This window comes from Physcomitrium patens, chromosome 3 (assembly GCF_059467195.1).
Source record: "Physcomitrium patens ecotype Gransden chromosome 3, ASM5946719v1, whole genome shotgun sequence".
Lineage (NCBI taxonomy): Eukaryota > Viridiplantae > Streptophyta > Bryopsida > Funariales > Funariaceae > Physcomitrium > Physcomitrium patens.
This window is the reverse complement of record NC_143412.1, coordinates 25,844,229-25,872,101: the sequence shown is the minus strand read 5'-3', so window position 1 is coordinate 25,872,101 and position 27,873 is coordinate 25,844,229. Positions and strand designations below refer to the sequence as shown.

Genomic DNA, 27,873 nt, shown 5'->3' with positions numbered 1-27,873 from the left:
AGCAGCAGCAGGGCTAAGGATCCATCCAACGCTCTCCCAACGGACGCCTGCTTGCAAAGGGAGGGAGGGAGGGAGGGAGGGGCTTAACTTACTCTGTGCTCTCCCTGCGTGACCCCTCCGGATTCATCATGGAATCTGGGAAGACATTCACCTCTACCCCCTTTTTGCAATACGCCTGTCGTCTCGCTCGCGGGTGCACGGCCAATCCAGTCTTAGCTGGGGTGTGCTGGCCTGGCACCGGCATCACCACTAGGCGACATCTGTCACCGCGATGAGTCCAGCGTGCTCGCGGCTGTTTCTCATCTGCATTACGAACCCAATTTTAGACCAAAGAATGAATCCCATCTGTGGGAGTGGATTATGTCGAATCGTCGCCGCCTCTCTCGACTTATTTGCTTGCTTCGCCTCCCCTCGCTGCCTGCTTTCCGCATCATCTTTTGTATCCTCCTCCATTTCCGCATCACTTCGATCGTATCTCTACTTGGGCTTGCACAACAGGTCTTTGATTGTCACATTTTCGAGTTAGTCACATTGCTCTCACCCTCCTCGTCGATGTCAAGCTTTTAGAGTAATTTTGATCAGATTGGAGTAGGCTTTTTTGAATGAATCAGCATTTGTTGCGGCTCCCTGGTCGTCCGCGAGCAGCCAGTCTTATTGTCTCGAGGTTGGAAATCCTTTCAAATATCAAAACTTAATCCTATTCCATGATCTGAGTTGCCCGCTTGGATACTCGGCGACATTGACCATAGTCTATCTCAGTGTCGTGGTATTTCAATCACTGAGAAGTTCGCGCGATTGCGAATAGCGCTGGCTCTAAGCATTAGTGATTTTTTCACAAAACAGATGTTAATCGAGTTTACATCGCTTAGAGAATTTATTAGTGCACTTGAGGACGACGTTCGGCGTAGTACTATAGTTTCAGTACGTGCGAAATTGTGGGGCAGTTTCAAACAATCCAGGAGGGAACTGGCAGTATCGAAACGATCTGAGAGAGTGCTGGCGGATCGCGTCAGAGTTCCCATGTCGACCAGGCTTGTGACTTCTTTGAGACCAGGGTAGCTTACTATCAAGGTGGCAGGTTTGCTCCCAGGTGATGGCCAGGAGGTCATCCTTTGCGGTTAATTATGTGGAACAAACAAGGCTTTAAGAACAGTGCATCATCGAAGTAATTTGATTCTGTGCTTCCTGCCAAATATCTTATCCACAGAAGACGGCAAAAGAAGTTGATTGAGTAACATTGAGGAAGATTTAGTAATGGTAACCATATTGACGAAACGGGGAGAATGTGTATGTAGCTTGGAGGGGATAACGCTTGTGGTATGAGGGTTGTTTCGTCGGAGCTGGACTTGGCAGTGTGGGGAGAAGACAAGCAGGAGCAGCATGGTGGCGACGTCCTCATTCGTCATATCATTGGTGTTCTCGTCGTGCTGTTTTGTGCTCCTCCTGGGAGTGTATATTATTTCCTCCCGTCAGCCAGGGAATGTTTTGATCTACTATCCTCGTCGTGTATTGCTGAATGAGGACCCATGTACTATACTGAAAAGCAGGGGCCCTTTTACATGGGCGACTGAAGCCTGGAGTGCAACGGAGGACGAGCTGGTAGCTGCAGCAGGATTGGATGCCACAGTGTACCTTCATCTGTTCACCGCTGGTAAGTGCTTGGTAAACCCTTCGCCCGGCAGCATCCTCATCTGAAAAACAGCATTTACTTTTTTGTTGTAATGTCACTTCAACCATACTATGGTCGTAGGTAGTATCCTATGATCGACAGTTTCTGTGCCAATTTTTCCGTGGTAGAAGATCATAGCAATGTGCAGTATCAGAATTATTTTGGAGCAATGTGTTAGTTACCTAGTACAAGCTTGCTTAACCTCCTTTAAAGATGTTGATGCTGGAGTGATTTGGGTTCGACTGTAGCACAACGAAGAGGAATAATTTGAATATCATGCTGAACTGGCAATACTACATTTGAGCGAAAGAGAACAATATGCAACTCCCTAATGCGTCCAATGTGCTGTTGGTTTACGTGTAGCTTTGGAGATTATACTGTTATCCGCCATTTTCTGCGTTCCCGTTTTGGTTTCCCTATCCGCGACCAGTGGTTACAATGCCATGGAGGAGAAAATGAACCCAAGAGCTTCATTCAGTGGGTTCGACAACTTGAGCATGGGAAACGTCGAGGTATACATCTGAACTGCGCACAAGAAGTAGCTGAGACAGTGGAAACTATGCTAAATTGTTTGAACAGCTGCTTTTCCTAGTCTGCTTCTATAGCAGCGTGATTTTTTGATGGGCTCCGCTATCTGTGATAGATGCTGGTGACTTGTCTTTTTGTGCAATTTATTCTGATGTGCGACTTTGGGGTATGGAGCAGCCTGGCAGTACAAAATTGTGGGGGTTTCTGATTGGGATGTTCTGGGTTTCGCTGGTGACCTACTTCGTGTTGTGGAGATCTTATCGACGGATTGTACTTTTACGTATTAGACAACAAAAGTCTGCCATTGCTCGTCCGCACGAGTTTACTGTGCTCGTAAAGGATCTTCCCAAGCCAACAGTGCATGAGACCCAATCAGATCAAGTAGACTCCTTCTTCAGAATGGTTCATCCTGGAGCCTATGACAGGTGCATTGTTGTCAACGACCTCCGAAAGGTGAGGTTGGTGTTAATTAGATTGCATGTGATGCTTACGGCGCGTTCTTATTCATTACTCTGGCTCGTCTAATTACATGTCAAGCACTTCATGATAGACTCGCGCATGTGCAGGTGGAGAAGCTGTACAAAGAGCTTGAGAAAACGTTGCGAGAACTAGAGCATACCGAAGCCTTGTTTGAGCTGTCAAAGGAAAAAGGAAACTTTAAAAGAGTTCGGCCGATGCACAAGACGGGCTTCTTGGGCTGTGTGGGCCCAGTGGTCGACAATATTCACTATTTGAAGTCAAGAATCAGAGAATTGACAAGCCAGTTTGAGGAGGAGCAGAAGCGCTTGTTAGAGACGGAAGAATCCAATACAGCTTTGGTCATCTTCAACAATCGGCGATCTGCTGCTCAAGCCGGTCAGGTGAAAACAGGATGAAATTTGGAGTGGTACATATCACAATTAATTTTGTTACAGCATGAGAGAACCTGTGATTGGGAATGTGTAGGTAGCTTTAATTTGACGGTTGTGGCAGGTTGTGCATGCACCTCATGCGCCGTATTGGAGAGTGACGCCCGCCCCGGAACCTAATGAGTTGGTCTGGAGAAATCTGCACATATCAGCATGGGAGCACTGGCTTCGGAAGATCGTCGTCTACGTCCCAACCTTCTTAATAGTGGTGGCGTATGCCATTCCTATCCTCTTAGTTGCCAGTCTCTTGTCCCTGCGGAATCTGGAGGATATCTTGCCGTTTCTCAAATCCATCACCAAGCACAAGGCTATCCATGACATCCTGCAGGTCTTCTGCACTCCATATCATGTTTTTGTTCCCTATGTAGTAGTTAGGATCATTTTAAGGCTTAATTTTGGTTGGTATGTTTGGGCTCTTAATAGACGTTGATTATCCTCTTGCAGTCGGATGATGATGCGAATGCACCGAGCCCCTCCCTAATCAACGGTGACACGTTGGATGCGAGATCCGGCACTTCGACGGGAAGACAAGGTGATAGACATTCTTAAGAGTAGCGCTTGAGGGACTAGATTTTTCTTTTTCTGCTAATTACCCTGGCCCTAGCATCGAACTAACGTAAACTCTTGGGTAATGCAGGCCTATTGCCCCAAATTTGCCTTTTAATCTTTCTCGCGTTGCCACCCAAATTGATGTTCATTTTGTCCAAGGCTGAGGGCTTTTCAGCTCAGTCTCGGATTGTACGGTCCGCCTCAGCCAAATATTTCTATATTATTATTTTCAACGTTTACTTTGGAGTGACCATCTTTGGGACTATTTTTGCAAACCTGAGCAGCATCAAGCATATGGTGGATCAAGACCAGTTCTTAGTGGCTCGTCTGATACGGCTGCTAGGGTCTCAATTGCCCCCAGTTGCCATGTATTATATCACATATATCGTTCTAAAGTACGTGACCGCTAGAAGCTTTGTGCACTCAATACTATCTATTTGGAAGTCGGACAGCACTGTAGGGATGCAGAGTTGGCTTGGTAGTTTTTAAATTGATGAGGCGTTGCATGTGGGGCAGGTTTTGCATTGGGTATGGGTTCGAGTTGTCACGCCTCGTCTCCCTGACCAGTTACCATGTGAAACGTAAATTCAAGTGTCAAGCAGAGTGGGAGAAATTCGAGTCATGGGCTCCAGGAGCCTTCACATATCATCAGAGCATTCCCAATGACCTTCTCATATTGACATTGGCCCTTTGTTATGCTGTCATTGCGCCGATGATCCTCATATTTGCCTTCCTCTACTTCTTGCTGGGATGGCTGGTACAGCGGAATCAGGTCTGGCACTGTGACCCATCCTTCATGTTCTTATGCAAAACCTCATTACCTGATAACCACGTATGAATCAACTTTGCTGGTGTTTGATGGAGAAATTACAACCGAGTCTGCTTCCAATTCTGAGCAGGTGATGTTATTGCGTTTGCAGGCGTTGAACATTCACGTTCCCGACTGGGAGAGTAACGGGAGCTTGTGGCCGCACATCCACCATCGCATCTTGGCTGCATTATTAGCTGCACAAATCACCGCAGTGGCTTATTTTGCGGTGAAGGAGTTCTTGTTTACACCAATCTTGTTAATTTTACCATTACTTACACTTGTATTCCATGTGTACTGCAAGAGAACATGGCGACCATTGATAGAACGTGTGTCGCTGTTTATGGCCACTGAGGAAGTCACAGTGCAGCCATCTACAACGACTGTAGTCGCGGCGTACACCCCTATTTATCTCCGAGCAGATGCTGCGAGAATTCATGATCAAGCTTCTACACAATGATTTCCTAAACTTAATTTTTACAGTGTGATAGCAGTGTAATACGCCTTCAATGCCTCAAAATTACTCAATGTTGTTCCCTTTCACGATCAAGTACTAATATTTGTGAAATCATTTTATTTTATTTTTCTCTTAGCTTTGAATCAATGAAGCAGCTCAATGAGGCACCATGCTTAAATTTGAGGAGCTCGATGATAGATTACCGGAACAGTAGTGTAGATTTTGTATGAGTATGCTCAACGAGCATAGCTTTCAAAAATTAGGATAGCGTAGAGGACGGCGTCGCTGCAAGAATGTAAGGTGTGCACGTGGTTTCTCAGCATGTTTAATCAACAAGTCCACGCAGATGATGGACAAAATACTAAGAATCATCACATGCATGTTTCCGCCTTGTTAGGCTCCTTAGCCACTTGGCGGACGTCTGCCGATCCCATGTTGGATTTCCATTGGTTCAACATTACTGCGATGCTTCTGGCCTTGTCCGGAATGGCTAACCAATCTGAAGGCCGCAAATCAGTCTTATACTGGGTTGCTGTTAGCCTTGAGGTGGTTCTGCACAGGTTTGCGAAATTTCACTAATGTCGACATGGGGCGTCATCGTGAGACACAGTGGGTCATTGTGGAGCTACATATCTAGACCAAGATCGGAAGAACAAAATAGAGACGTCTTTCGTTTGCTGTCAAAGTATGAGGGCAAGACAAAGTGTCATTGTGGAAATAAATTCTTATCATTGTGTGATGTGGGCCAAAGCAAGCCGGGAACTACAGTGTCAACATTGGGATTAACATAAGTATGAATGCTAGGATGGAGTCTAAAACGGGACAGTGAAAGGAGATGGTTGGGGTTGGCAGCAACAAAAGCAACACAACAAGTAATGAGTTGGTCTGACAAGAGAAAAAGCTGACAACCATGAATAATGGACAGCTAGGCTATGTGGCTCATCGAGACAGCTTGTGGCAAGTTGGAAGGAAGTTTGTTTCTGGCACCTACACAATGCGATTAATAGAGCAATTGAGACAATGAGGGAGATTGCTCCATGTAAGCAAACCCTTCTGGAGTAGGGGCCTAGAGCAATCATACCACAGCAAATAATGAAGCAAGATGAGACTGTTGGGGGAGCGAGGTAGAGATGTGCTGAGATGCTTCCGGAGTAAAGGATGGCCAGGGCACCCCTGAACTAGAGCTGCATTGGGGGGCCTTGCAGGCTGGCACTGGTGCCTTCTGTTGCCAAGTCAACCCGCCTGCCCCCACTGCACGACAACGCAGCTCCCCAATGCAGTCGTTCATCTATCCATCCATCCAACATTAATAATACTGTCGATCAGTCTGACTTCTATTGTGTCCATGATCTTAGTCTCCGTCGTAGGTCTGGGTCCTGGTCTCGATATTGGTCTTTGTCTGTTGAGAAGTTATTGTTCCATCATCTTTCCGTCGTCATAATCTCTTGAAGTGGTGTTGCGTGGCTCTATCTCGAAGCGCTCAATCTTCCTTCGACGCTATCCTTCTACCTCTCTCACTTGTTCTTATCCATCTTGCTTGCGTACCTGTAGCTTTTCTGAGCAACATCAATTCTTGAATTCTCTTACATTTTTCTGCTCCGTGTTTCTTCTCCGTGACTTGCTCCACTCCTGCCCTGCAACACCCCCCGCCTGCTTCGCCTTCTTCTCTTCTTGAGGTGTATTAGAACCCCACCCTTGTTTTTCTGCCTTCCCTCTGCATCAGCTCCCGCATCCTTTCTCCAATTTGTTGGGTACATTGGGTGACCTTGACTCATCTGTCGGCATATGTTCACTCCATCGTGTGTTTGGGTCATCTTCTACCATAATTGCCTACAGAGTTCATGCTCTTTTGTTATTCGATTGGGTAATTTGATTTGATTTGATTTGATTTATTTATTTATTTATTTATTTATTTATTTTGGTTTGAATCGCCCACCCAACAATTTCCTGAGATACACATGCGGGATATACACTATACAGTGCGATATACATGTGCACGGCGACCATTTCACTTACGCCTGTTCGTATTTCATCCTCCCGTTTATGGTGGTTGGCCCTTCTCCCTGTCTTGGCTTTCGCCAAGTATTGCACGTTTCACCATTTGAGTGTCTTCCTTGCTTTGCTGTATGAATTTGCAAGTTATGAATCTCTTACAGTAGCTAAGGCGATTCCGTAGTGACACAGACATGCAAACTGCACAATCCAGATGCTTCAAACTGTCATTGAAATAGTGTGCGACGACGAACGGCTCCAGCCCTCTTGATGAATCCTGATTTTACTCCGAGAACTTCAATTTGGTAAAGTTCAGAACCATGAATGTAGGCACAGAAGTTGATTTCCGTCTACTTTCACCTTGTGTCCGTCGCGGGATTATTGAATTCTCGCATCAAATTTAGTATTGTGGATTGGACTACATTAATAAGCAATTTATTTATAAATTTTCACTTTTCCACCATCCACACTAGTGCTCTTCCGGGCTTTCATGACTGTGGTAAGGAATGTTACAAGCTTGACCTTCTGCTGTGATATGTCAGCCATAGTCATGGCTGCTACTCAGCTGGCAACCTTTAGCTTCGAGTTTTAGGTGTGGTAAAACTCTATTGCTAGAACATTTAGAGAAAGAAGGATAGGATTCAAGAAACAAGTCTCCATCCGTTTTTTCCCAGTGCCCTATAAAAATGCGTGACTGGACTTCTCGAGTTATTCTGTCCAAGCGAGACTTTATTTGAGTCTTACATCGAGTAGCTCCTTCAGTCCGAGTAATGAAATGCTTTCTATAAACAAAACCTTTGCTTAGAGTCTTTGTCCTGACCTGAAACGTGGGTGTTTCGTATCAGAGGGAGTGCTCACGATTACGGACCACAAACTGCACACATGTCTCAAACGCGGCGAACGATGTTCTTGCCAGGTCCCAGAAGGTCCTCCACGACTTTATCGTACATGCGAAGAATTGGGCGAGTAGGCTGCGACGTGCAGCATATCCTCGTTCCTTTTCGCGCCCTTCAACGGCAATTTCAGGTATTTTTCCCATGACTATGTGTATGTTTCAAAGCTCCGATTATTTTGAATGCTAATGACTGCCAACAATAGAGTTGATTAAGAATTCTGCTCTAAGTGATGTTGAACGTTTATGGCAAGTGTTACAGATCATCCTCCTGCTGAGATTTATTTCCAACTCTCTTCTGCCCTGATGCAGAATCTTTTTCACAAGCGTAATCTCTATGTGATGAGCCAGTAACGTCCTTGGACTGCCCCTGAATAGGTTTGTTCGAGTAAGAGTCATTATGATGCTGATATTTTGCGTGCGCGTGCCTGTATGTGTTGAGTGCTTAACGAACCAGGTGGCACTGTCCTACTGTGAAACTATTTCGACCCAGCCCGTTGTTCTGTACACTTTATGTTGGACTCTGTTGCTTGCGGCCATCGTAACGATCACAGCACTAAGCTTAGAAATGGGATTCAGCGCCAGCCTTTCTCCATCCATGGAAGTCGTACAACAATGTTCAAAGGATATCAATAAAGCAACCTTAGCCTGTCAGCAATGCTCCCGACTACCACTTGACGGTCCTAGTGACCTCCTTTGTGTCCCGGCAAATCTCTTCCGGAAAACAAGAATGGATTTTGCGGTGCCTCCGATATTCGCTGGCCTCGTTGTTGCTGCCTCAGCTTTGTTTGTACAGGGCATGGGCCTGTGGGATTACTAGACCGTGACGGGCACCTGCTCTTTTGAATCAACCAACACTGGCTCCTGGATGGGTTGAGAAGTCCAAGAGAGCTGACTCATTTAATGGATGCGTTCGAACGTTTTGCTGGAGCCACTTTAAAGCTTCCGTCACTTTTATTGGATGCGATACAAGAGAACATCGCCAGTGATAGAAATGGTTGCAGGTCAACTTGTTGCAACCAGAGTACTGTATATTTCGTAACATCCAACAGCTGCGAACATAGATGACGAGGAAATTAGGTGTAACGTGAAGGTTTTGAAGTATGTTGTACAAAACTTAGATTCCTGTTTGCAATTCGCCTTCATTTCTAGCATGACCAAGGGATTGGAAATTTAGAACCCTGCGGTCCATTTCTGTTTGTTAAGGAAATCTCAATGGCTAGTATTCGACGTGATTGAGTGCCAACAATCACGTATTAGAAAATTATACTTCGTCCCATCATATCCAGCACCCTGGCTTTCCACAGATAAACATCTGATGTGGCGATCTCTGAGCGGGGCCTTGTACATTGTCATCGCTTATTTGAGCATTCCCCGATTTGCGAATAAAACAGGCCAAAAGCGTGTCGTGATCATCTTGCTATTGCATCAGAGGACGCCGTTCATTGTTGCACTTAATATTTACAGATTCTCAACTGCAGCTGTAAGAGATCACATCTTTTTGCCAAGTTCTGTGGTGATACACATTTTTAAAAGTGACTGCAACTTAACTGCATGGTTCATTCTGTCTCATAATGCGTCCCAACTTCTGAGCTTTGAATTGATGTGTACTTGAAAAAAAGTCTTCGATTTGGAGAGTTCTCTCTTTCGGGGGTTTGGGGTTGGATCCTCTAACTTGATTACGATTTTCTAACTGATCCTCTCACCACTGCAACTGATTTGTATTTGTGCCTCGATCATCTCCAATTTGAGTCGAGCATATCTTCAACCTTTGATTGTCACATTGAAGAGCTTCACATCACCTAGTGTGACCTATACTCAAACTAAGGTTTTCGAATAATACGGGTTAGGAAGGCAATAACCAGCTCGAAGTCATTCACTTGATGTTTGGTGGCTCTTAAGTCTTATACGAACTTGGTACAAAAAGAATCACGGTCTTATTTTCCTAGGTGGAAACTTGAATTTAAAACAATTGTAATGGTACAATAATTTAATTTCTTAGGAACAACCAACAACAAATAAATATTGGTTGGTTTAAGAAATATTAAAATTTCATTTGATTCAAAATCAATTTGAAAGGAGAAACTTTTAGACACTAATTATATATTTTATACACTAAAACAAATTGAATATAAATTTGACAAGTGAACCCTTTGGAAATAAACTGGTTTACCAAAAAAACATCATATAATAACCTAAATTTATTTATTTGTTTGGACAGGGATTTGAGCCACTAAAACTAAGAATAGACAAGGAAGAAGGGCAGTTTTAAGTGGTTCCAATATCTTTTAGACTCATTTTTCATGCCCTTAATTAACATCATTCATAAATTATACTCAACCCTCCTCTTATCTCGCTGAAAAAAAATTCTATTTCCAAGTAGTTTCTAAGTTGGTAATAAAGTTGGAAGCAGCAGCCGCAGGGGTGGAGCGGGGGTTTTCAGGCACCCAGGTTCGCAGGCTGATGCTCCATCTAACCCCCCCCCCTCTTTTCCCGATCTCTCGCTTTCCCTCTCTCCCTCCCTTCCTCTCTCCTCCTGCTCCTACTATTACCACTACAACCGCTGCTGCTGCTCTGCGTCTGTCGAGCTCCTCCTTGTCGATGGCCCAGCTCGACCTCCCATCACTCTTCACAGCACCCCATGGCTTCTTCGACTCTGCTCTCCTCTTCACTCACCGCCATGACGCCCTGGCCCAGCCTCTTCCCCCCTCTCCTCTCCTAGGTTTAGGGTTTCAACGCTTACAGCTCCGCGATGGCATCGACGTTTCATCATCCCTGGACCAAGCACCTGCCGCTAGTGAATCTTTGTTACAAAGCTGGGCCTGTCATGGCTGTCGTGCTGTCTTTCAATCTTTGGAAGAACAGCGCGCTCACTTCAAATCAGATTTCCATAAATTCAACGTAAATTATGTTCCCTGTCCTAAATTGTTCTCCTTCACTTCATACTAACTTCCCGCATCTGTTCTGGAACTTGCTTCTTCGTTTTGTTTGTTTGTTTAGTTGTTTGTGTTTTTTGTGTTTTGTGTTTTGTGTTTTTTTTTTTTTTTTTTGCGATTATGCAACAGGGTAGAGCCTCTGGGTGCTGTAGAATACGAAATTCACATGTAGTGCTCGAAACTCAAGGCAATTGTGAATTTCTGGTGTGGCATTCGTGGTTGCAATATTGATGTCGAAAATCGCTGTGACATCTGGCTGGCTATTCGGGAAGAAACATTCCAGGTCAAGTCCAAGTGTTCATGAATTCTGCGCGCATCTTTCCTGCAGGTGAAGCGAAAAATTGCTGGTAAAGAAACTCTGAACGAGAATGAATTCGAGGAAGTGACCCAGGGTAATGATGGCGACGTCTCTAGCATTTCGGGATCGGATTCCGAGACAGAGGCGGATGACAGTAGAATCTCATCATCTCTAGTATCACGAAGCAACCAGCTGCACGTCAAGTTGAATAACTCAGGAGATATTATTATTCTCTGGAGGTGTCTAATTGCAGCAGATAAGGAGATTCTGCCGGGAGAAAAAGGCTATTCGACAGATGAGACCACTGCTGCTAGTTTGTGTTTAAAGGAGGACGAAGTTTTGCGACGCCTGAAGTCCTTGACCAGTCGAGAGAAAAAGTCTGTGTGGGTTATTTTGCTGGCTGCTGGCGGTCATTTTGCTGGCTTGGTGATAAATAGTCAAGACGGTTCTATTCTTGCTCATCAAACTTTCCATAGGTACGAATTTCACATGGTCTCAACTCTTGAATCGAATATAGGCGCTGTGAAGTGTGAGTTCTGTGGACAAAATTGTACTTCGTTCGCATGCTACTGAAGTAAATTTTGTTGGGAATTCCTTGGAAAGGCGGGGAGGTTTTTACGCAGTCCACTTAACTAGAATTTGGTTTGTGTATATCAGATAGTTTTGAATCAGTACTGGCAGCGCACACGGATGTCCCTACAAATTTTGTTGTTTCACCGTTGTGAACAGAAGAGGTTTTTATAATCTTTGAAGGTTCACAGTTTGGCTAATGCAGGTATGTGGTGAGGGCCAAAGCAGGTGGTCGGCAATCAGCACGAGATGCTACGGGCAGAGCTCCTCAGTCTGCGGGGGCCTCGCTTCGTCGCTACAATGAGCAAGCTCTTCAAAAAGTCAGTTTCCATCCCACCTCTTCAATAGAGCTTAGTACTGGAGTTTCGACTTTATGCCCCGTTGATTTCCAGAGATCCTTTAGATTTAAGGACAACATCTTTTGACGCCGCGTAGCCTGCCTTTATTTTGGATTTCTGTTTTCATTTTTAAGCAGCATTTTCATGATAATCTGATTAATGCAGTTGTAGTCTACGTCGCATTGGCCCGACCTCCCAGGACATTAGAGATCTTCTCACCTCTTGGAGTGAGCACATGCAAGCTGCATCTCATATTTTTGTGTATGCCCCTTCGAGCAACGCACAAACCTTATTTGGAGGGGAAAACGCGTCATTGAATCGTAATGATCGAAGGATACGAAGGATACCATTCACCACACGTAGACCTACTATGAAAGAAGCTAAGCGAATTAGTCACCTCCTTAGCTGGCTTCAAAGATTAGACTTAGAAGCAATTCATGCGACCGCAGACATACCAGTCACCGTTGGAAGATCCGGTAGAGTGACAACGCTTGTCGGGAAAGACTCTAGTAACGTGCCAGCGCAAACAGGAAAGACTTCCGACAGGACGAAGTTGAAGCCCCCTCAAGTTGATAACCAGGTGTCAGCTGAACAAGTAGAAGGCAGTAAATTAAGTTCGGAAGATAATCTAGGGTTAACTCCCTTACATTTAGCAGCCAAGGCAGGGGATACTGTGAAGGTCTTGAACTTATTAGTGGAGGGTGCAGATCCTTGCTTAAAAGATAAGATGGGGAAAACCCCTTATATTCTCGCAAAGGACAAAGAGACCCGCAATGTTTTTCGTCGATTCATGGCCCAGCATCTTGACAAGTGGGATTGGCACGGAGCTAGTGTACCCAGCCCATTGACAGATGAACTTGAAGCAGCACAAATTGCGAAGCAGGTAGATGCTCAGCGGTTGAGACGTGAACTTCAAGACATCATACCTGATATCACCTGGTCTAGAATTATAATGTTGACATGATTGCTTGCTTATTACTTTTGTACTTTTTACAACTAGCTTCATACTAGAAATTTCAGAGTTCTGTTTTCTTTTACTAAGTTAGTTGAATGGGTGTAAGCTGATCCGTCAAAAACCTAACCCAGGCAGAGAAGGATGCCAAAAGGAAAGCAAAAGAAAAGGAGCGGAAGAAGCTTAAAAAGGCTGAAGAAAAAGCCAAACAGGTTTTTAAATAAACACTTATTCAATTATATTGCTTTGACTCCTGCATCTGACCTCAGTTCTTTCTTCAGCATACTCTGGATGAATATATCAGCAGGGGCATCCTTTGACTATTTGGTTGGGAAAGCATCTAGCGATGTAAAAATTTACCTATGCAAATGCTGAACATTGGTCCAGAATCAGTCTTTTGCTGATGGATTGGATCTTTTGGATTTAGAGTAGCTATTTGTGAATGTTTGGTGTTGTGCGGTAGTGGATGAAAATCACAATGTCTATATCCTTTTCTGTTACTTGCATTGTAATGCACTGACTGCACTGTACTAAGGCTTAGAATTAAGGGACTTTCCTTATTTTTGTGAGTGTACACAGGTGGAGGCGAAGGCGGAAGCGGAGGCCAAGGCGGCAGCAGCCAGTGTTCGTTATGACAAGGACCGAGCGAAAGAAATGCTCAAGACCTCCAAATTATTAGATCCTAAGTCAAAAGAATATCAAGAGGTATGTATTCCACTTTGCGTACGGCAGTTGCTTTGGAGTCATTGAGTCGGAGGATTTGTTAGGCTACATTGACCGCCATTTTTTGATACCAGGCATTGCTGAAGGCACAAGCGCAAGAGAGAGAGATACGAGCGGCAGCTGCTGAGTTCAGATTACGAGCAGTGGCTGGTGCAAACCAAAAGCCTGCAAGTTCAACTTCTATAAACTCTAGTTCAACCTCTTTGAATGCCCCTAACTTATGCTCATGCTGTCAAGCATCTTTGGCAGGAAAGGTACCCTTCACCAGGTATTCGTACCAGTATTGTAGCACTACTTGTGTTCGTGTTCACAAAATAGCATTGGAAGAAGAATAGGTTCAATATGTATTGGTTAACCCTTCTACTATGATTGCACATTGGAGTTTCTTGAAACTTAGTGAAACGAGTTTCTGATTGTAGCTTGATTAGGACTAATCATCGTCGGTGATAGCGAATGAACTTTTTTACAATGACATGAGGGTGAAGCCACAGGAGAGTGTTGGTTTGGAAGAAAATGAATTGACAAGTTGGACACTAAAACCTTTCATGTAACATTCTTTACTTGAGGGGTATGGGACTCTAGTTGTGCATTCTTCATTAAAGTTTGGATACTCTTCAATATGACCGACTTGTATTTTTATTAAACAGTTATAGGACGAGCTTGTTATGTACCTGGTAAACTTTTTGATATGATACTTCTCAAACACTTCATTATTATTCTTTTTGTAACTAAAATTGAAAATAGAATGATGATCAATTTTGGATCTAAATATTGACTTTAATTTTTTAAACATGGAAAGCATATTAATTCTTTGTATTGCAATGAAAACAATGCCATGACAGTAGTATAAGTTTCATCTTATCATGAAGATCTTAATTCAAAGTTATATCTGATAATTTGATTCAAAGAAAAAGTGACCTTTCCATCTAGAATGTTAGCCTATGTTTCATAGATATAATAGAAATTAGTTGAAAATTTTGAGTTTGAAGAAAGGGGTTGTACGGCTACAATGTATGCAAATAGTACTGTAAAACGATGCTTATAACCACCCCAATTTTATTTAGTTTGGTGATTTAACTGAATCTATTATAAATTTTATAATGTTTATACATACAGCAATTTATCTAACAATGCCTTACTTACTTAGTAAGTTAAAACTTTTAATAGCATCACCTATGACTTATTTTTAGATGTATTTATAAAATTAATATAAATTATCTTTTTCATATTTGAAATTGTAAATAATTAATTTTAATGTGCAATTTAATGAAACATCTCTTTCATAATCCTAATTTAGACTACTATGTAATATAAAAATAAATCTATGCCATTTTGAGACATATATATATATATATATATATATAGGGAAATGTTAAATAAATCCATGCATTTACTAAATAGACCCATCCTTGATGAAGAATATGGTAATTATAATGAATGTGGTTGGTTTTCATTTATTGCAGATACAATAGTAGAGAAATAAATCTAAATAACATTTGTTTTTTTTTTTTTTTTCATTATGGTTTGGATGGATTGATTTAGTAAAAACTTGGATCTATTTAATATTTCCCTATATATATTACTTCATTAAAGAATAGTCTACATTAAAATAAGTAAGATGTAAGTTACAATATTTCCAAAATAAATTAAAAAAAAAAAAAAACTTTTAGATGAAACTCAAAACTATTCGTTGTTGTTGTTGTTGTTGTTGTTTGTTTTTTTCTTTTTATTTCTTTTTTTTTCCTTCATCATCACAAGCATCACTTTTCAAAAATAAACCTCTATGTATGTTTATAACCACTTGTATATTTATAAAATGGTTAAAAATAGATTAATTATATGAACTGAATACAATTGATAAACTATGCATTACAAAGATTTGTTTCTGAATATTTTGTTTATAAATTCATAATTGATCCAATAATGATAATTCTATTTATACTATTATCAATAATCTTTTATGTTACTAATAAACTATATGATATGTGTATTATTTTTAAAGTCAAAAACACCAAAAACATATTTTACAATAGAAAAAAATATTGATATTTTATTTTATTACTGATATTAATACTATATGATCTTACTATTTCAGATCTTTAATGTCATATGTTTATCAAATGATTTTATCAATAAAGTTCAGATAAAGTTTTAGATTTATAAGATTTAGGAATATATTATCTTAATCTTTTAAAAAATGAATATATAAAATTTAGAAATTCAAATTTTCAATATTTTTTGAGGTTTCTTTCTTTTTCTAGTTGCATGCTTGTCGTAGGCAATAAGAAATCTTGAGTTATACAGAAAATTGCAAATTTAAAACATTCATATTTGGTATACTGGAAAAATGAATGTATTATTTTAGTAAAAATATATGATGGGTGTTGTAGTAGAACCATGATTGTATACATGTACACCATACTTAGAGATTACGTTTACATGCGGCCACAGATATTTTTAAAAACGAATGAACTAATAGAAGATTGACCTGTAAAAGCTGAAAATACTTACCAACATGAAAATTTCAAGGTAGTAAATAAAGATTATAAAAGAAGAAGAAGAAGAAGACGAAGCAGAAATTGTGGGTGTGAGGATGGAGTGCAGTTGGGATGAAGACATGGATGGATGAGTAAGTGATCATGCGCGACCAAGGGGCGCACAGAGGCGCGCACGCACGCGCTCACGCACCAGGGAAACCGAAGCAGAGATCAAGCAGGGACCAGACAGACACGGCGGTAGGGCGGGGGAGGGGGGTTAACCGAACGGAAGAGGAAGAGGAGTAGGAAGCAGGGAGGAACACCACCACAGCATCAACACCACCACTACCACCGCAGCTACACCGTCACTGTCACCGTCACGGGGCTGCTGATGCCTGCTACCTCCTTCTGCCCGTCGGGGCTCTTCCATTGCGGCGGCTCTTCAGAGCTGTGGGCTCCCGCAGTCCGTCCTCTGCCGCCCAATTCATGGGATTCATCCCTCTGAAGGATTCCAGTCATCTTCCTAGTGTTTCTTCTCCTTCGACTCACCCCAACTGCCCCCCCTGCTCTTCTCCGCCACTGCGCTCCTCCTCCCCCCTCCCCCTCTCACATTCTCCTGCTTTCTGCCCTCCTCACCTTCCCCTCCCTCCAATTGGTGACGTTTCTAGATTTGCACCTCGAAGTTCCGTTTCTCTCTTCTTCGTTTAGGGTTTCGTGGTCACCGCTGCCGATTCTATCTCCTCCTCCACGCCATTCCCGCGCCTCAACCTCCTTTCTTGTCCTCGCTTCACCGCACTTCCAAGCCGGTGATAATCTTCTCCCCCCCCCGGCGTTCCCGTCACTTTTCTCCCGTCACCTTTTTTCACCCATTCACGTTGTGCAGCTGAACACCTTCATGGCTACCCTGTTGCCTGCCCAACGTGGTTATGACAATTTTCAGTTTCTTGAAACGAAACGGCCTTGGCTCAGTAAGTCCTAATTACCTTCAATTCCTCTCTAAGCCGTTTCAATTGGGTTGATTTGCAAGATTTCCTATGTTGCCTTTGAATGTAGAGCAGGTCTATTTCGAAAAAGAAAACAATATTGTGCTTGCTACACTGTAGATATTGTCGTGATGAGGGTGTTCATATCTTCGCGCGGCAGATTTGTACGGCATCAGGGTGCGGCCTGTGGCTCCAGTTGGTAGTACGAGCAGCAAGCCTTTATTGGAGAGTTCTCTTCTGCATTGTTCTCTCCCAGATGAACTTCTTCAAGAGGTGCGACTTCTGGCCTACGTACCGTGCAGAATGTTTTTGAATTCCAGTTAGAGACTATGTCGCAAGCATCCAGAGCTTATTTTGATTGGATGCCCTCTGCTATTTGAACGATTCCTTTGGATGCGGTCAAAAAAAATTACCGCGATTTTGGGTGTTGGCAATTTCGATTGCGCGGCAGGAAGATCAGCGTCTTTCTTGTTATAAAGGTTCAATTTAATTCATCTGCAGAAGATTGTTGTGGACTCTTATTATTGGCTACCTTAGGGTTTCCATAGAGTTCTTTAAATCATGGGAAAAATCTCATGTATTTAGATTCCTTTCCTCTTCACGTATCCTCTGAGGCGAGGAAGGACAAGGATTTTTTTTATTTTTTTTTATTTTTTTATACCGTAGTAGCGACATTGATGGGTTTTGGAGAAGCAGGTGTTCATGCGGTTGTCCCCTTACTGGCTAGGCCGGGCAGCTTGTGTATGTCGAAAGTGGAGATATGCTACTCGGATGCCAAGTCTGTGGCGTAATGCCTGTTTGAAGACCTGGCAGGTATGCTTTGCTCCTGCTTACTCAAGAGGATTAGTTTCACTCTTGTAAACTTAGTGAATAATAGTAGACAAGGATCCGGCCGATTGGATTGAGGGTAAGATTACCTATATATTTATTTTGTTGAACTTATGCTTTCAACGGCCGACCAGCAAAGTATTTTACTCTCGCTTGATGCAGTTGGAATCAAGGTTAAGCATACGTTTCTCAATGTGTAGGGGACACGTTGCAGCAGTTTTCATTCTTTCAGCCTTTTAGTCTAGTAGTTGTTACATCAGAGGTGCCTGCAAGGATGGATAACGTCACACTTTGGAAGTCTCAATGCTGGTAGTTCCATGTGTAACGTAGGTTTCAGGGCGTCAAGAGAATGAGCGCTTGTGTGCGGAGAAATATGGAGGCTCATGGCGTGCTATGTGGCACGATCGTCCTCGTTTACGCTTTGATGGTATAATGGTGTTGACCTTCTGTAAAAACGTTTTGCTTTATAATTTAGTTCCATTCATTTTTTAATTCAACTGTAATTGCACTTGGGAAGAGTGTCTGTAAGGAAGTTGTACTCTTGTTGCAGGATTATATGTAAGCAGGAATACGTACATTCGTACTGGAATAGCTGAGTGGAAGATTACCAATCCAGTTCATTTGGTGCGTAAATCGTCTATGTTTCCCATCCTCGGTGTCTTGCACAAGGCTGTGGTTTGAGTGCTGTTTCTGCTCTTGCGTACTTGAACTAGTGGGGTATGCTATTTCGAAACCTTAAGTTATATTCACCATAATGCACCAGCTGTAAGAGGTGGTGAATGTGCTTGCTTCTTTTTGACGTCTTCAAGAATGATGACACTGTAATCAAAGTATATAGTGTCGATGTGTTATTCATCACATCTTTTTGATTTTTAATTTTTTCATATGGTTCCTTGAAACAGGTTTGTTATTACCGGTATTTAAGGTTCTTTCCGAATGGGAAATTTTTGTATAAGGTACAAGTTGTCCCTATTTTTACCTGTAATTCGTAGACGGATCCTTGAGTAATGGAAGTTGAGCGTGCTGTTATATGAAAACATACTGAATGTTGTATTTTCTCTTAAATGAGTTGAGAATTTGCACATTCACGTGTTGATTTGAAAATCAGTTTTTAGTTCAAAAATGTTGACAACTGCTATTTGGATGCTTGCATTTGTGGCCTTAGTCATGGGAACATAGTGAGTCTCTTTGAATCATTTTGTGTTAGCAAGTAGAACTATCTATGTGGGAGCTTCATTACAATTGCTCGATGTTGCTACATGAACGCAGACAACCCCTTTGCGCGTGAAGGAAGTAGCAAAGACAATGCAAGGAAGAGCAGCGAAATTGGACGGATTATTTAGTGGGCGGTGTATGCTTGATGGCACACAAGTAAATAACTTTTCAACTCAAAATATTTGGTAGTAGCATAGTGAGGCACCTAAACTATATGTGGACCCTAGACCGACTTTATCAAATTTTGTGAATAACTTGTGAGTTGTTTTGTTCTTGTGTGGCGGGACCAGGTCGAGGCAGCCGTCATATACCCTGGCTCACGACCCACAGTTCTGAGAATTCGCCTCAGGTATGTGCGTGTAATTATATTACTATCTTGTAATTTTTTGCGTGTAGCATTCTTCCTGCTGGTTGTGTTGTAGTAGTGCACATTGCAACTTATTACGTTTCGCATTCTTAACAGTGCTTTGTTTTTTCATTTTTTGTTGGAAGAAAGTTGGACCACATAATTTGTTTAGGTTTGTCCTTTCTATGATTACCTTACATGTTCTGTCTTGTGTTGTAAGTCGTTGAAGGAGCTCTTGATACGTTATGTCTATCTGGAACCGTGAGTGTTGTTGATCACAGTATTTGACATAATTATAACTGAAACATTAATCAGTGTGGACGAAGCTAAACTTCATGATTGATTTTACTTACGGCTGCAAGTACTCAGAGCATTATTTTCTTCTGAACTTGAAAAAAAATGATGTACCTAATTTATAAAATTGTGCTGACTTAAGACGCTAGAAAAGACAGCAAGAGCAAAAGCTTATAGCGCGATGTAAAATTAGTATAGTCCACATTGAATATGGTTTTGTAGTGTAGGTGGATTTAGGGCGCTTATCGGTAAAGAAATCAAGAGTCTGCTATTAATCTGTGGCTCATGATTTGCTCAACAGGCTTCGCGGAACAATTCCTGGAGCCTACAACCGTTTAGATTTGCTTTCTCTGGTGACGTGTGGGGTGGATGAGAATTTAGTCCCGAATGAAACCGAAGATGTCATTAATATAGTTGACGGGTGGCAAGAGAATGAGACTCATAATCCAGACATACCAGCAGTTTCTCACCGGCGTGGCATGCAACCATTTGTGTTTGTTCCATTTGAAGAGGTAACTATTTCATGCTCTTACTAATGGTTACGTGCTAAATTTATGGGTCCCTTCTTATGTATGAGACGGGAACTGTGATGTCGAAAATTTTGAGCGAAATGTTCGTTCCTGGTATTGCTTGATTTTGATTTGATTTGAGTTTGATTTCGTTTTTAGATCTAGTCATTCATAAGGATTGGGGAAGAACTTAGTGATTTTGAATCTGAACTGTTGTTTGCCTTAACGTCTTGCAGGTTGACACATCCGTTTTGAATCTTCCTGTTGACAAGATGGATTATTATGTCCCAGGCTGAGGATCAACGGCATCCCAATTAACTGCACTGTTTATATGTACACTAATTTGTGAACGGATCTAACCTTTATCCTGTATTTTCAAGTATATTCTATTGTAATTCCCTGTGTTGCACTCGATGTGTTCCTTGACGAGGTAACTTGTCAACACTTAACTTTTGTTGTAGATAGTTGATGCAAGAGTCGGATATATCCTGACCATGTGATTATTATGTGTTAAATTTAGATGGGTTGTTGTTGAGCAGCAGATGGAAACATAAGAGAAAGTAGAAGTTTAGTTAGAGATCATCTGGGCAAAGTACAAGGATTGTGTAACATGGTGCAAGTTTGTGAGAATATGTTGGTTTAGCCAGCAGAGCTTCCACTCGGATCCTCTTCGGGTTGCTCTTTGGTAAAGGCCCTATTTACCAAAGAGAAAGAGTATCAAGATTTGGAGCGAGTCCAAGTACAATCCATTTGGAGTGCTCTGCTGCGGAACAAACACTGAAATGGGTAATGGTATTCATTTGTCGTGAATGACTTCAAATTCTTAGCAGGTTTAGTTTTCCTTCTGTCTAGAGTAAAGTCTTTGTTTCTATCTCATTGCATCGCGCATCAGAGGTTTAATGGAGTGCTATGTAACTATATTGACTATGGTGTATTGTGACGTTTTGGTGGAATCAAAAACTGATTTTTGTTATGGCGATTTTAATTACGCATCTGGATCGAATGTTCATTGTTGTGCAAATTCCTAATCGGAGAATGGTCTTGGTACTATCTTGAATCTCACTTTGTTTCTTCCCAAATGCCTTCATGGGATGAAGGTTTCATAATGACCACCATTTTTCAAGGGAAGGTTTTGCAACCTAAAGGTGCACAGATGACAAGTTTTTTTTTTAGAGACGAGAGTTATCTTTCCAACATTACATTACAGGAAAATCCTCTAACATCTTGAATGGTTATGGATAATGTTTGTGGACACATGTCTGTTGTGGTTTTTCGAAGTTGCTAGTAATGATAGTATCTTCTGTAATGACATTAATCTAAAAAACCTGGCAGATAAATAAAATAAAAGAAAACTATTATACTTTTACATGAATGTAAGGGAGGTTAATATGTTATATTGGATTTGGAGGTGATAGTCAAGATTCCAATTTATATGTGCTATTCAGTGGACACATGAGAATCTTACTATTAAATCATTCCAACTTGTCTAATTCGACTTCTAAAATTTTATCTCAATAGATTAAAGAATTGAGAGAGTCAAAAAATTTAAATTGATGTTTATCCAAAAATATGGTATAATTTTTTTTAATTAGGAACTTATGGTTAATGAGCATAGAGTACAGAAGAATAGACAACCAAAGAGAAGAGTCCATTGAAAAGTCAAATGATAAAATAGAATGCAATCACTTAGCACTGAATCTAAGATAGAATAACTCTAATAGAATTCTTTAACAAGAAACCCAAGCTTCTATGGCACATATCAAATTCTTGTAACAAAAATATATCTATTTACAAAGAGGAGTAATCCTCCAACTATTGCCTATTCATTGTGTTAAGGTAATAAACAAAGGACAAAAGGTCCTATAGACTATTCCTTATAGATGATAATATAGAATATAGAATTCATCTTCAATGCTTTAAGTGAGAGCTTTTCTTTAGAATTCATCCAATTTTTCTTTTACTTAGTGTGTGCATAATTAAGGTGTTGTTTAGAATTTCAGTTTGCCAACAAATTCTAGTCATATATATATATATATATATATATCTATAATAATGTTTTTTTTCTATCCACTATCTATTTTATTTGTTGAATAAAATAATTCTGTTTCGAATTATTCAAATTATATTAAAAATATTGTTTCTTCCCATAAAGTTATTTTATGTTCAATAAGACTAGCCTACATGATTTGACTTATCTATTTATTGCTCTATGTTTTTCTTCCAATCGCTTTAGCATTTTCTAAAAGTTAGATTGTTTATTTATTTATTTGCTTATTATGAAATAAATACGAACTTTGTTTTGAATGCAATCTGAAAAATATATGATCTTGATTTTAATTTTAAATTAATAAAATACTAAAATAATCTATTTTTATTTATTAATTTATTAGTTAACATAAAAAAGATTGATTCTGAAATCAACATGTATTGTATTTTGTTTATAAAATAGAGCTTGTTTGCTTGTTTGTTTGTTTTTATTTTTATTTTTTTGTTAATAATTTTGTATTGGATAGAGAGCATACTATTGAAATGAGGAGCTTGAACAGAATAGAAGCCAATTTTTAGTTTGATTTTAAAAAGGGATTGTCCATAATGCATGAACAAAGTCGGAAAAAAGTAAAAGGCTTTGAAAGAGAAAGGAGATGATAGGAAAGAAAAAGAGAATGATAAACGAAAAGAACGAACGTACGAACGAACGAACAAACGAACGAATGAATGCATGTGGGAGGAAGGAATTTGAGAGATAGTGATTGAGGAGAGTGATGGATGTGGTGTGGAGGTTACTAAGACGTGAGCAACGGAGAATTAGGGGGGGGGGGGGGGTCACTGACCGGGACTTGCTTTGCTTTGCCGTTGCAGTTGGCTTGCTGCAAAGCCTGCGTTTGCCCTTTTGCTTCGCAGAGCTGCTGCATTCCGTTTCCCCTCTCTCGCGTCCCTCCCTTCGCTGTGCTTGTCCTGTCCCGTCCACTTCCTTCCTTCCTTCCTCCCTTCCTTCTCCTAATCGGTGGATGATGTGTGTCCATGCGGCAGAGCTGTGAATGCCCGGTGGCACAGGTGCTGCCCTCCTCCTCCTCCTCATGGCGATGCTCATGCCCTCTTCCTTCCTTCTCTCCCGCGAAATGCTTTAGGGCTGCACCAATCACCATGTCGTCGCTTCTACCCCTCTCCCTCCTTCCTCTCGCTCTCTGTTGCTAGCAAGCATTCCCCCCTTTTCCTCCCTTTCCTGCCCTGTCCTGTCCTCTCCCCTTCCTTTCTCTTGCTCTGCCCCCTATGGATTCGTCCGTTCTCTCTCCCTCTTCCTCCCTTCACTCCGTAGCCCCACATGGTGTTGGTGGTGGTGGTGGTGGTGATGATGATGATGCTGTCAATTCTGCTTTCTGTGCTGCCAATCCCCCCACGCCCACTGCATCCACCCTTGCCCACACTGTGCAGGCCACTCCTATCGGTCTCACTGCGTCCCAGTCAGGTGAGCTATCGTTCGGTATTGCTTCTAATCCGATCTGGCCTTCCGTCTCAGAATCCCTTGACAAAGATGAAAGAAACCAGGATGCTGATTCTCCAGGAAGCCGTGTCACGTTTCCCAAACTTTGTGAGGATTTGGATGCGGAATTATCCTCGGATATGGACGGTTCATCCAGTAATTCGCTCGAAGGTGTCAAATCGCGAGACGAGGAGCGAGTATGTCTTGAAGAAGTACCCGGAACAAGTGGTCGTGTAGGGGTTTGTAGCGGTGCTAAGGATGCCCTGAATGTGGGGGTTTTAGAAGACTTAGGGGCAGCCTCATGCAAAGAGGGTCAATTGATACATGAAATACGTTCCATGGTTATTTCCGAGGAGGCAAAGATGCTCCAATCAGGCACAACAATTATCTCGGCTGAAGTCGAAACGAGCTCAGTGATTATATCCAATGATATTGATAAGGATAGAAATCTTACTTGCACTGCACAAGAGATATCTGATGACTGGCTGGGGGCCGAAGACGTTGCAAGCTCTTTGAATAATACTGTGCAGGAGACGATTGACTTTGACCATGACACTCCTGCAAAAACTTCAAATTCACGAGAGATGGACACCAAACGAGTGTACACCTTTTTCAGAAGGGAAGGCGAGGCACTTGGTGCAGCAGAGGAAGTGGGGAGTCGGATTCTTTCGTGGCCAGTTGGGATTGCATTTGATATGATAGGGTTTCAAGTGAAGCTTATACTGCAGACAGTCTATTTTGCTCTTTGGATTTGTAGTTTCAGCTTTTCAGTAATCACATTTCCGTTTCGCTCAGCCCTGAGGGTTGCAAACGTAACTTTGACGACTATTGTGGATCTTTACACTGTTGTCACACAAATTAGACCCAGAGTAATGGAAAGCGTTGCTCTAGCAACACCCGCGTTGAAACAGACAACGAAGAAATGTGGATGCGGTTGTCTCGCAGCAGTTTATGTCATGTTCATATTAGGGTCTCTCCTCGTTCCAGCCCTGTTTCTTGATCTCTTTCTCGTGCGCCAGTTTATTGACGAACCGGTGGAGTTTCGCCAGATTCTTCACTTCGATTACAGGGAGGTAATGTCACTGTTCCCTGCTTTCGATTGTGGACTGATCATTTAGTGGCCGGATATTCACCACGATCTTGTAAAAGGGGTGGGCTTTTTAAGATAAAAACTTACTATTACTTTTGGCAGTGCTTTTCAATTTGGCCGTGAAAGGCCTGCGCATTTGTGCAGTTGCAAACTAGCTATGTTTCTTGCGATGCATTTTTTTGGCCCAACTTTGGTACGAGTTTGCAATCTATCAGCAACTTCTTCTATTTCTACAGCACCTAGCTTGTGATTTTAGTCGACCTGTAATGCCTTGACACTTACTAGAATCTCTGGGTTAACTGAAGCAGGAGCATCCAAGTGCAATCGTGTCTCTTCTGCCCCCAAAAGTCCGTGCTAAGGCTAAAGGCGATGCATACCCTGAGAAGGTCCTCCGAGCCCGTGCGATACCTCTTTCACACAGTTTGCATGTCTCCATCTTCCTGACACTTCCAGAGTCTCACTACAACCGGCAACTTGGCATGTTTCAGGTTTGTTTTCTAATTCTTGCCGATGTCAGGAGAATTAATATGGTCCTGATAGGATTTAGTGGTGTAGGAGTGTAAAAGGTGTTGTATGCTCGCAATCGATACTACAAGCTTGCTCCTTAAGGTGAGTGTGTTCATGATTCACAGGTAAGTGCCGAGTTGCTGTCAGTAAGAGGTCAAATCTTGAAACGAGCTAGTTGGCCGTGTATGTTGCGTTTTCAAAGCTCTCCAGTACGATATGCGAAGCAAGTGATCCTTGGGGTTCCCCTTGTGATGGGCCTATCGAAGGAGTCCCAAGTGCTCGGTTTGCGATTGTTCGAGAACGAAAAGGAGACTACTACTCCAACGGCCATGGTGAGATTTGTACTAGAGTCGAGGGCTGGCTCTCCAAGAGGACAGGGGTTACCTGAAGTGTACTCTGCGGAGGCACAAGTGCTATCAGTGCTACCCTGGTCAAAGGACCTTCTGCGTGGATGGAAATGGACGTTCTATCTGTGGAGTGCTCTCAGTCTCTTCATGTTTGAGGTTGTGATTGTCCTCTGTTGCTGTCACCAAGTATTGTTACCACCTAGACTCCTTCAGGGCATCACTGGAGGCTTCGGAAGACCGCAAGAGACCGTGGTTCCTGTTAGAGATACTCCTTCAAAGAGGATTAGTACACCCGGTCGTCATGTCAACTTCTCGGATGAGCTGCCAGTCGCTCGAGCCACACGGGAACCTTGCAAAGGAGTCGATACGACGAAGGAGCGAGAGTTGCTTCTTAGCAGGGCTGAATCCACCAGCTCACTCACTGGTCCAAGATTGCGACGCCTTTCAAGGCAGTCAGCTGATAGTGAGGATACTACTTGTAAAACCAAGTAGCAGATTTATTGCACCACCGTTGGTGACCAAGTCGAATTTGTAGGGGAGACAGTAGTAGATGCCTCCGAGGGAGCTGTGGGCGTTGCTCGACATCGATTCAAACAAGTGCTAGATCCACACCAGACACTCAATTTTTATTATAGATAATTAGATGAACCAGTGCTCAGAAGTAAGGACATGATGTCGGGTTGCAAATTCTCGACTTCACCCTGTAGAGTTAGTAAAAGATTTGTACAAACCTCCATGCTAGTCGAGCCAACCGTGAAATATTAAAACAGGAAATGGTCCACAGAATTTTGTAATCTATCGTGAAACTCTTGGTTATTCTAATTCCAATTCAAAGCACAAGCCAGAATACTTGCAACTCGCCATGCACTAGAGTACAACCGATGAGTAGGATACGAACCTGCCGCGTAGAGCCGTCTAAATCATGCGAGAGTAGGACCAAACATCACCCACTGACTTTTCGGAAAGTCCCAAGGTAATGGTCCAACCAAGTGACCTGTGACATAGGTCCTTCACATCAGTGATCATTGAACTGTAGGAAGTGTGTAACACCTCCATTCATCATCAAGTCAGCTTCCCTTGATCTGTACAGCAATTGCCTAATATTACAACCGTTTACTTTTTATTCATTCATTTATTTTAATTGCTTAAAAGTTATGAACAAAATTTAGTGTTTGTTATTCAATTACAATTCAAACTTAGAATTTGAAGAGGTTCAAAATACGGTGTCCACTTACATTATTTTATTCCACTTTTTTTTTCTTCTGAGTACTGTTTTGTGCATTTTTATTTTATTTGATTGTATTATTCTGTCCTACTACCTACCATAAATTTTAAGTCTGTTGCATGAAATGGCTTTTAATTTTTTTTTTGTCATTGATATCTAATAACATTGGAATGAACAATTGAATAAAAATGTTAACCAAAATGATTTGCTAGTAGAAGTGGCAATGCCAGCAGCAGTTATTGTTTCAACTTGAATTTCAAATGTTAAGATGTTGCTATAGGTATTAAAAATAAAAAATAAAATAGAAAATTATTTTTAGTTGAGAAATGTGATATTACAAGCTCATAGTTTAGAAAGGCTCAAAAAGTAAAATAAAATATAAATAATTCAATTTCATGTGATTAAAAATATATACACAAAACATCTTAAATATTAGATTAAAAGTATAATTTTAATATTAAAGACTAAATTATATGTAAGATAAATTACTATTATTTTTTAAATTCTAAATAAAAATAGAATATATATATATATATATATATATATATACACACACACACACAAAGTTTTTAAAAAAGATTTATTATCAACTTGATGATTTTGGAATAAAAAATTATATAATATATCCTAAATAACTCTATTGTAATTGTTTAAAATTTTGATTGATAATTTGTTCACTTTGTTTATTTTTTATATGTGTATGATGAAGTTGATATGTAATAAATTCACTAATAACTTGTATTATCTACTTACAAAACTTAAAAAACCATCTACAATAACAACTTATTTCTTAAATGACTATTATAACAAATCAAAAAAAATCTTGTAAAAATATATTTAAAAAAAATTATACCTTAATAATACTATTGTATGCTATAGACTTATTTTAATATCTAAATTATTTCATAAAAACTATTAAATTTATAAAATATTATCAATGATATGAATTAT

General features: G+C 41.2%; 5 protein-coding genes across 23 annotated transcripts; all 5 read left to right on the top strand.

Moving 5' to 3' along the window:
• Positions 1-108: 108 nt before the first annotated feature.
• On the top strand, positions 109-5,288 carry LOC112280045 (CSC1-like protein ERD4). Its single transcript, XM_024514982.3, has 9 exons — positions 109-1,651; positions 2,033-2,181; positions 2,375-2,650; positions 2,764-3,057; positions 3,170-3,433; positions 3,550-3,637; positions 3,743-4,049; positions 4,171-4,426; positions 4,575-5,288. The coding sequence occupies exons 1-9, from the start codon at positions 1,381-1,383 to the stop codon at positions 4,920-4,922; spliced, it is 2,253 nt and encodes a 750-aa protein (XP_024370750.1). The 5' UTR covers positions 109-1,380; the 3' UTR covers positions 4,923-5,288.
• An 860-nt stretch (positions 5,289-6,148) lies between these two features.
• Positions 6,149-9,218, top strand: LOC112280046 (uncharacterized). 19 transcript variants are annotated; one of them, XM_090249386.1, is made up of 5 exons: positions 6,279-6,783; positions 6,900-6,968; positions 7,126-7,216; positions 7,757-7,937; positions 8,261-9,218. In XM_090249386.1, exons 4-5 carry the CDS (start codon positions 7,794-7,796, stop codon positions 8,621-8,623), a joined length of 507 nt encoding a protein of 168 aa, XP_090105512.1. In that variant the 5' UTR covers positions 6,279-6,783; positions 6,900-6,968; positions 7,126-7,216; positions 7,757-7,793; the 3' UTR covers positions 8,624-9,218. The 19 variants fall into 19 exon arrangements, with proteins under 19 accessions (XP_073389158.1, XP_073389159.1, XP_090105510.1 ...); XM_090249377.1 differs by having other exon boundaries at positions 8,246-9,218; XM_090249376.1 differs by having other exon boundaries at positions 7,104-7,216; positions 8,246-9,218.
• Positions 9,219-10,294: 1,076 nt separating this feature from the next.
• Positions 10,295-14,243, top strand: LOC112280580 (uncharacterized). Its single transcript, XM_024516217.3, has 7 exons — positions 10,295-10,704; positions 11,068-11,513; positions 11,813-11,927; positions 12,145-12,828; positions 13,032-13,109; positions 13,477-13,602; positions 13,695-14,243. The coding sequence occupies exons 1-7, from the start codon at positions 10,405-10,407 to the stop codon at positions 13,953-13,955; spliced, it is 2,010 nt and encodes a 669-aa protein (XP_024371985.1). The 5' UTR covers positions 10,295-10,404; the 3' UTR covers positions 13,956-14,243.
• Positions 14,244-16,536: 2,293 nt separating this feature from the next.
• On the top strand, positions 16,537-21,049 carry LOC112280630 (F-box protein 7). Its single transcript, XM_090249375.1, has 11 exons — positions 16,537-17,065; positions 17,241-17,353; positions 17,777-17,893; positions 18,239-18,335; positions 18,459-18,532; positions 18,811-18,864; positions 19,178-19,279; positions 19,414-19,472; positions 20,065-20,275; positions 20,509-20,605; positions 20,812-21,049. Exons 1-10 carry the CDS (start codon positions 16,993-16,995, stop codon positions 20,566-20,568), a joined length of 960 nt encoding a protein of 319 aa, XP_090105501.1. The 5' UTR covers positions 16,537-16,992; the 3' UTR covers positions 20,569-20,605; positions 20,812-21,049.
• Positions 21,050-23,160: 2,111 nt separating this feature from the next.
• On the top strand, positions 23,161-26,544 carry LOC112280665 (seipin-3). Its single transcript, XM_024516412.3, has 3 exons — positions 23,161-24,826; positions 25,152-25,331; positions 25,476-26,544. Exons 1-3 carry the CDS (start codon positions 23,543-23,545, stop codon positions 26,187-26,189), a joined length of 2,178 nt encoding a protein of 725 aa, XP_024372180.1. The 5' UTR covers positions 23,161-23,542; the 3' UTR covers positions 26,190-26,544.
• Positions 26,545-27,873: the final 1,329 nt, after the last annotated feature.

Excerpts from the sequence above, each read along its gene's own strand:
- LOC112280580 (XM_024516217.3), top strand. The coding sequence starts at position 10,405 with ATGGCCCAGCTCGACCTCCCATCACTCTTCACAGCACCCCATGGCTTC. Across the intron at positions 11,928-12,144 it reads ATGAGCAAGCTCTTCAAAAA|GACATTAGAGATCTTCTCAC; the intron begins GTCAGTTTCCAT and ends CCGACCTCCCAG. Across the intron at positions 13,110-13,476 it reads CTGAAGAAAAAGCCAAACAG|GTGGAGGCGAAGGCGGAAGC; the intron begins GTTTTTAAATAA and ends GAGTGTACACAG.
- LOC112280630 (XM_090249375.1), top strand. The coding sequence starts at position 16,993 with ATGGCTACCCTGTTGCCTGCCCAACGTGGTTATGACAATTTTCAGTTT. Across the intron at positions 17,066-17,240 it reads AACGAAACGGCCTTGGCTCA|ATTTGTACGGCATCAGGGTG; the intron begins GTAAGTCCTAAT and ends TTCGCGCGGCAG. Across the intron at positions 20,276-20,508 it reads TGTTTGTTCCATTTGAAGAG|GTTGACACATCCGTTTTGAA; the intron begins GTAACTATTTCA and ends AACGTCTTGCAG.
- LOC112280045 (XM_024514982.3), top strand. The coding sequence starts at position 1,381 with ATGGTGGCGACGTCCTCATTCGTCATATCATTGGTGTTCTCGTCGTGC. Across the intron at positions 2,651-2,763 it reads TTGTCAACGACCTCCGAAAG|GTGGAGAAGCTGTACAAAGA; the intron begins GTGAGGTTGGTG and ends GCGCATGTGCAG. Across the intron at positions 4,427-4,574 it reads GGCTGGTACAGCGGAATCAG|GCGTTGAACATTCACGTTCC; the intron begins GTCTGGCACTGT and ends TTGCGTTTGCAG.
- LOC112280046 (XM_073533057.2), top strand. The coding sequence starts at position 7,794 with ATGTCTCAAACGCGGCGAACGATGTTCTTGCCAGGTCCCAGAAGGTCC. Across the intron at positions 7,938-8,245 it reads CCCTTCAACGGCAATTTCAG|TGCTTAACGAACCAGGTGGC; the intron begins GTATTTTTCCCA and ends GTATGTGTTGAG.
- LOC112280665 (XM_024516412.3), top strand. The coding sequence starts at position 23,543 with ATGGATTCGTCCGTTCTCTCTCCCTCTTCCTCCCTTCACTCCGTAGCC. Across the intron at positions 24,827-25,151 it reads TTCACTTCGATTACAGGGAG|GAGCATCCAAGTGCAATCGT; the intron begins GTAATGTCACTG and ends TAACTGAAGCAG. Across the intron at positions 25,332-25,475 it reads GGCAACTTGGCATGTTTCAG|GTAAGTGCCGAGTTGCTGTC; the intron begins GTTTGTTTTCTA and ends CATGATTCACAG.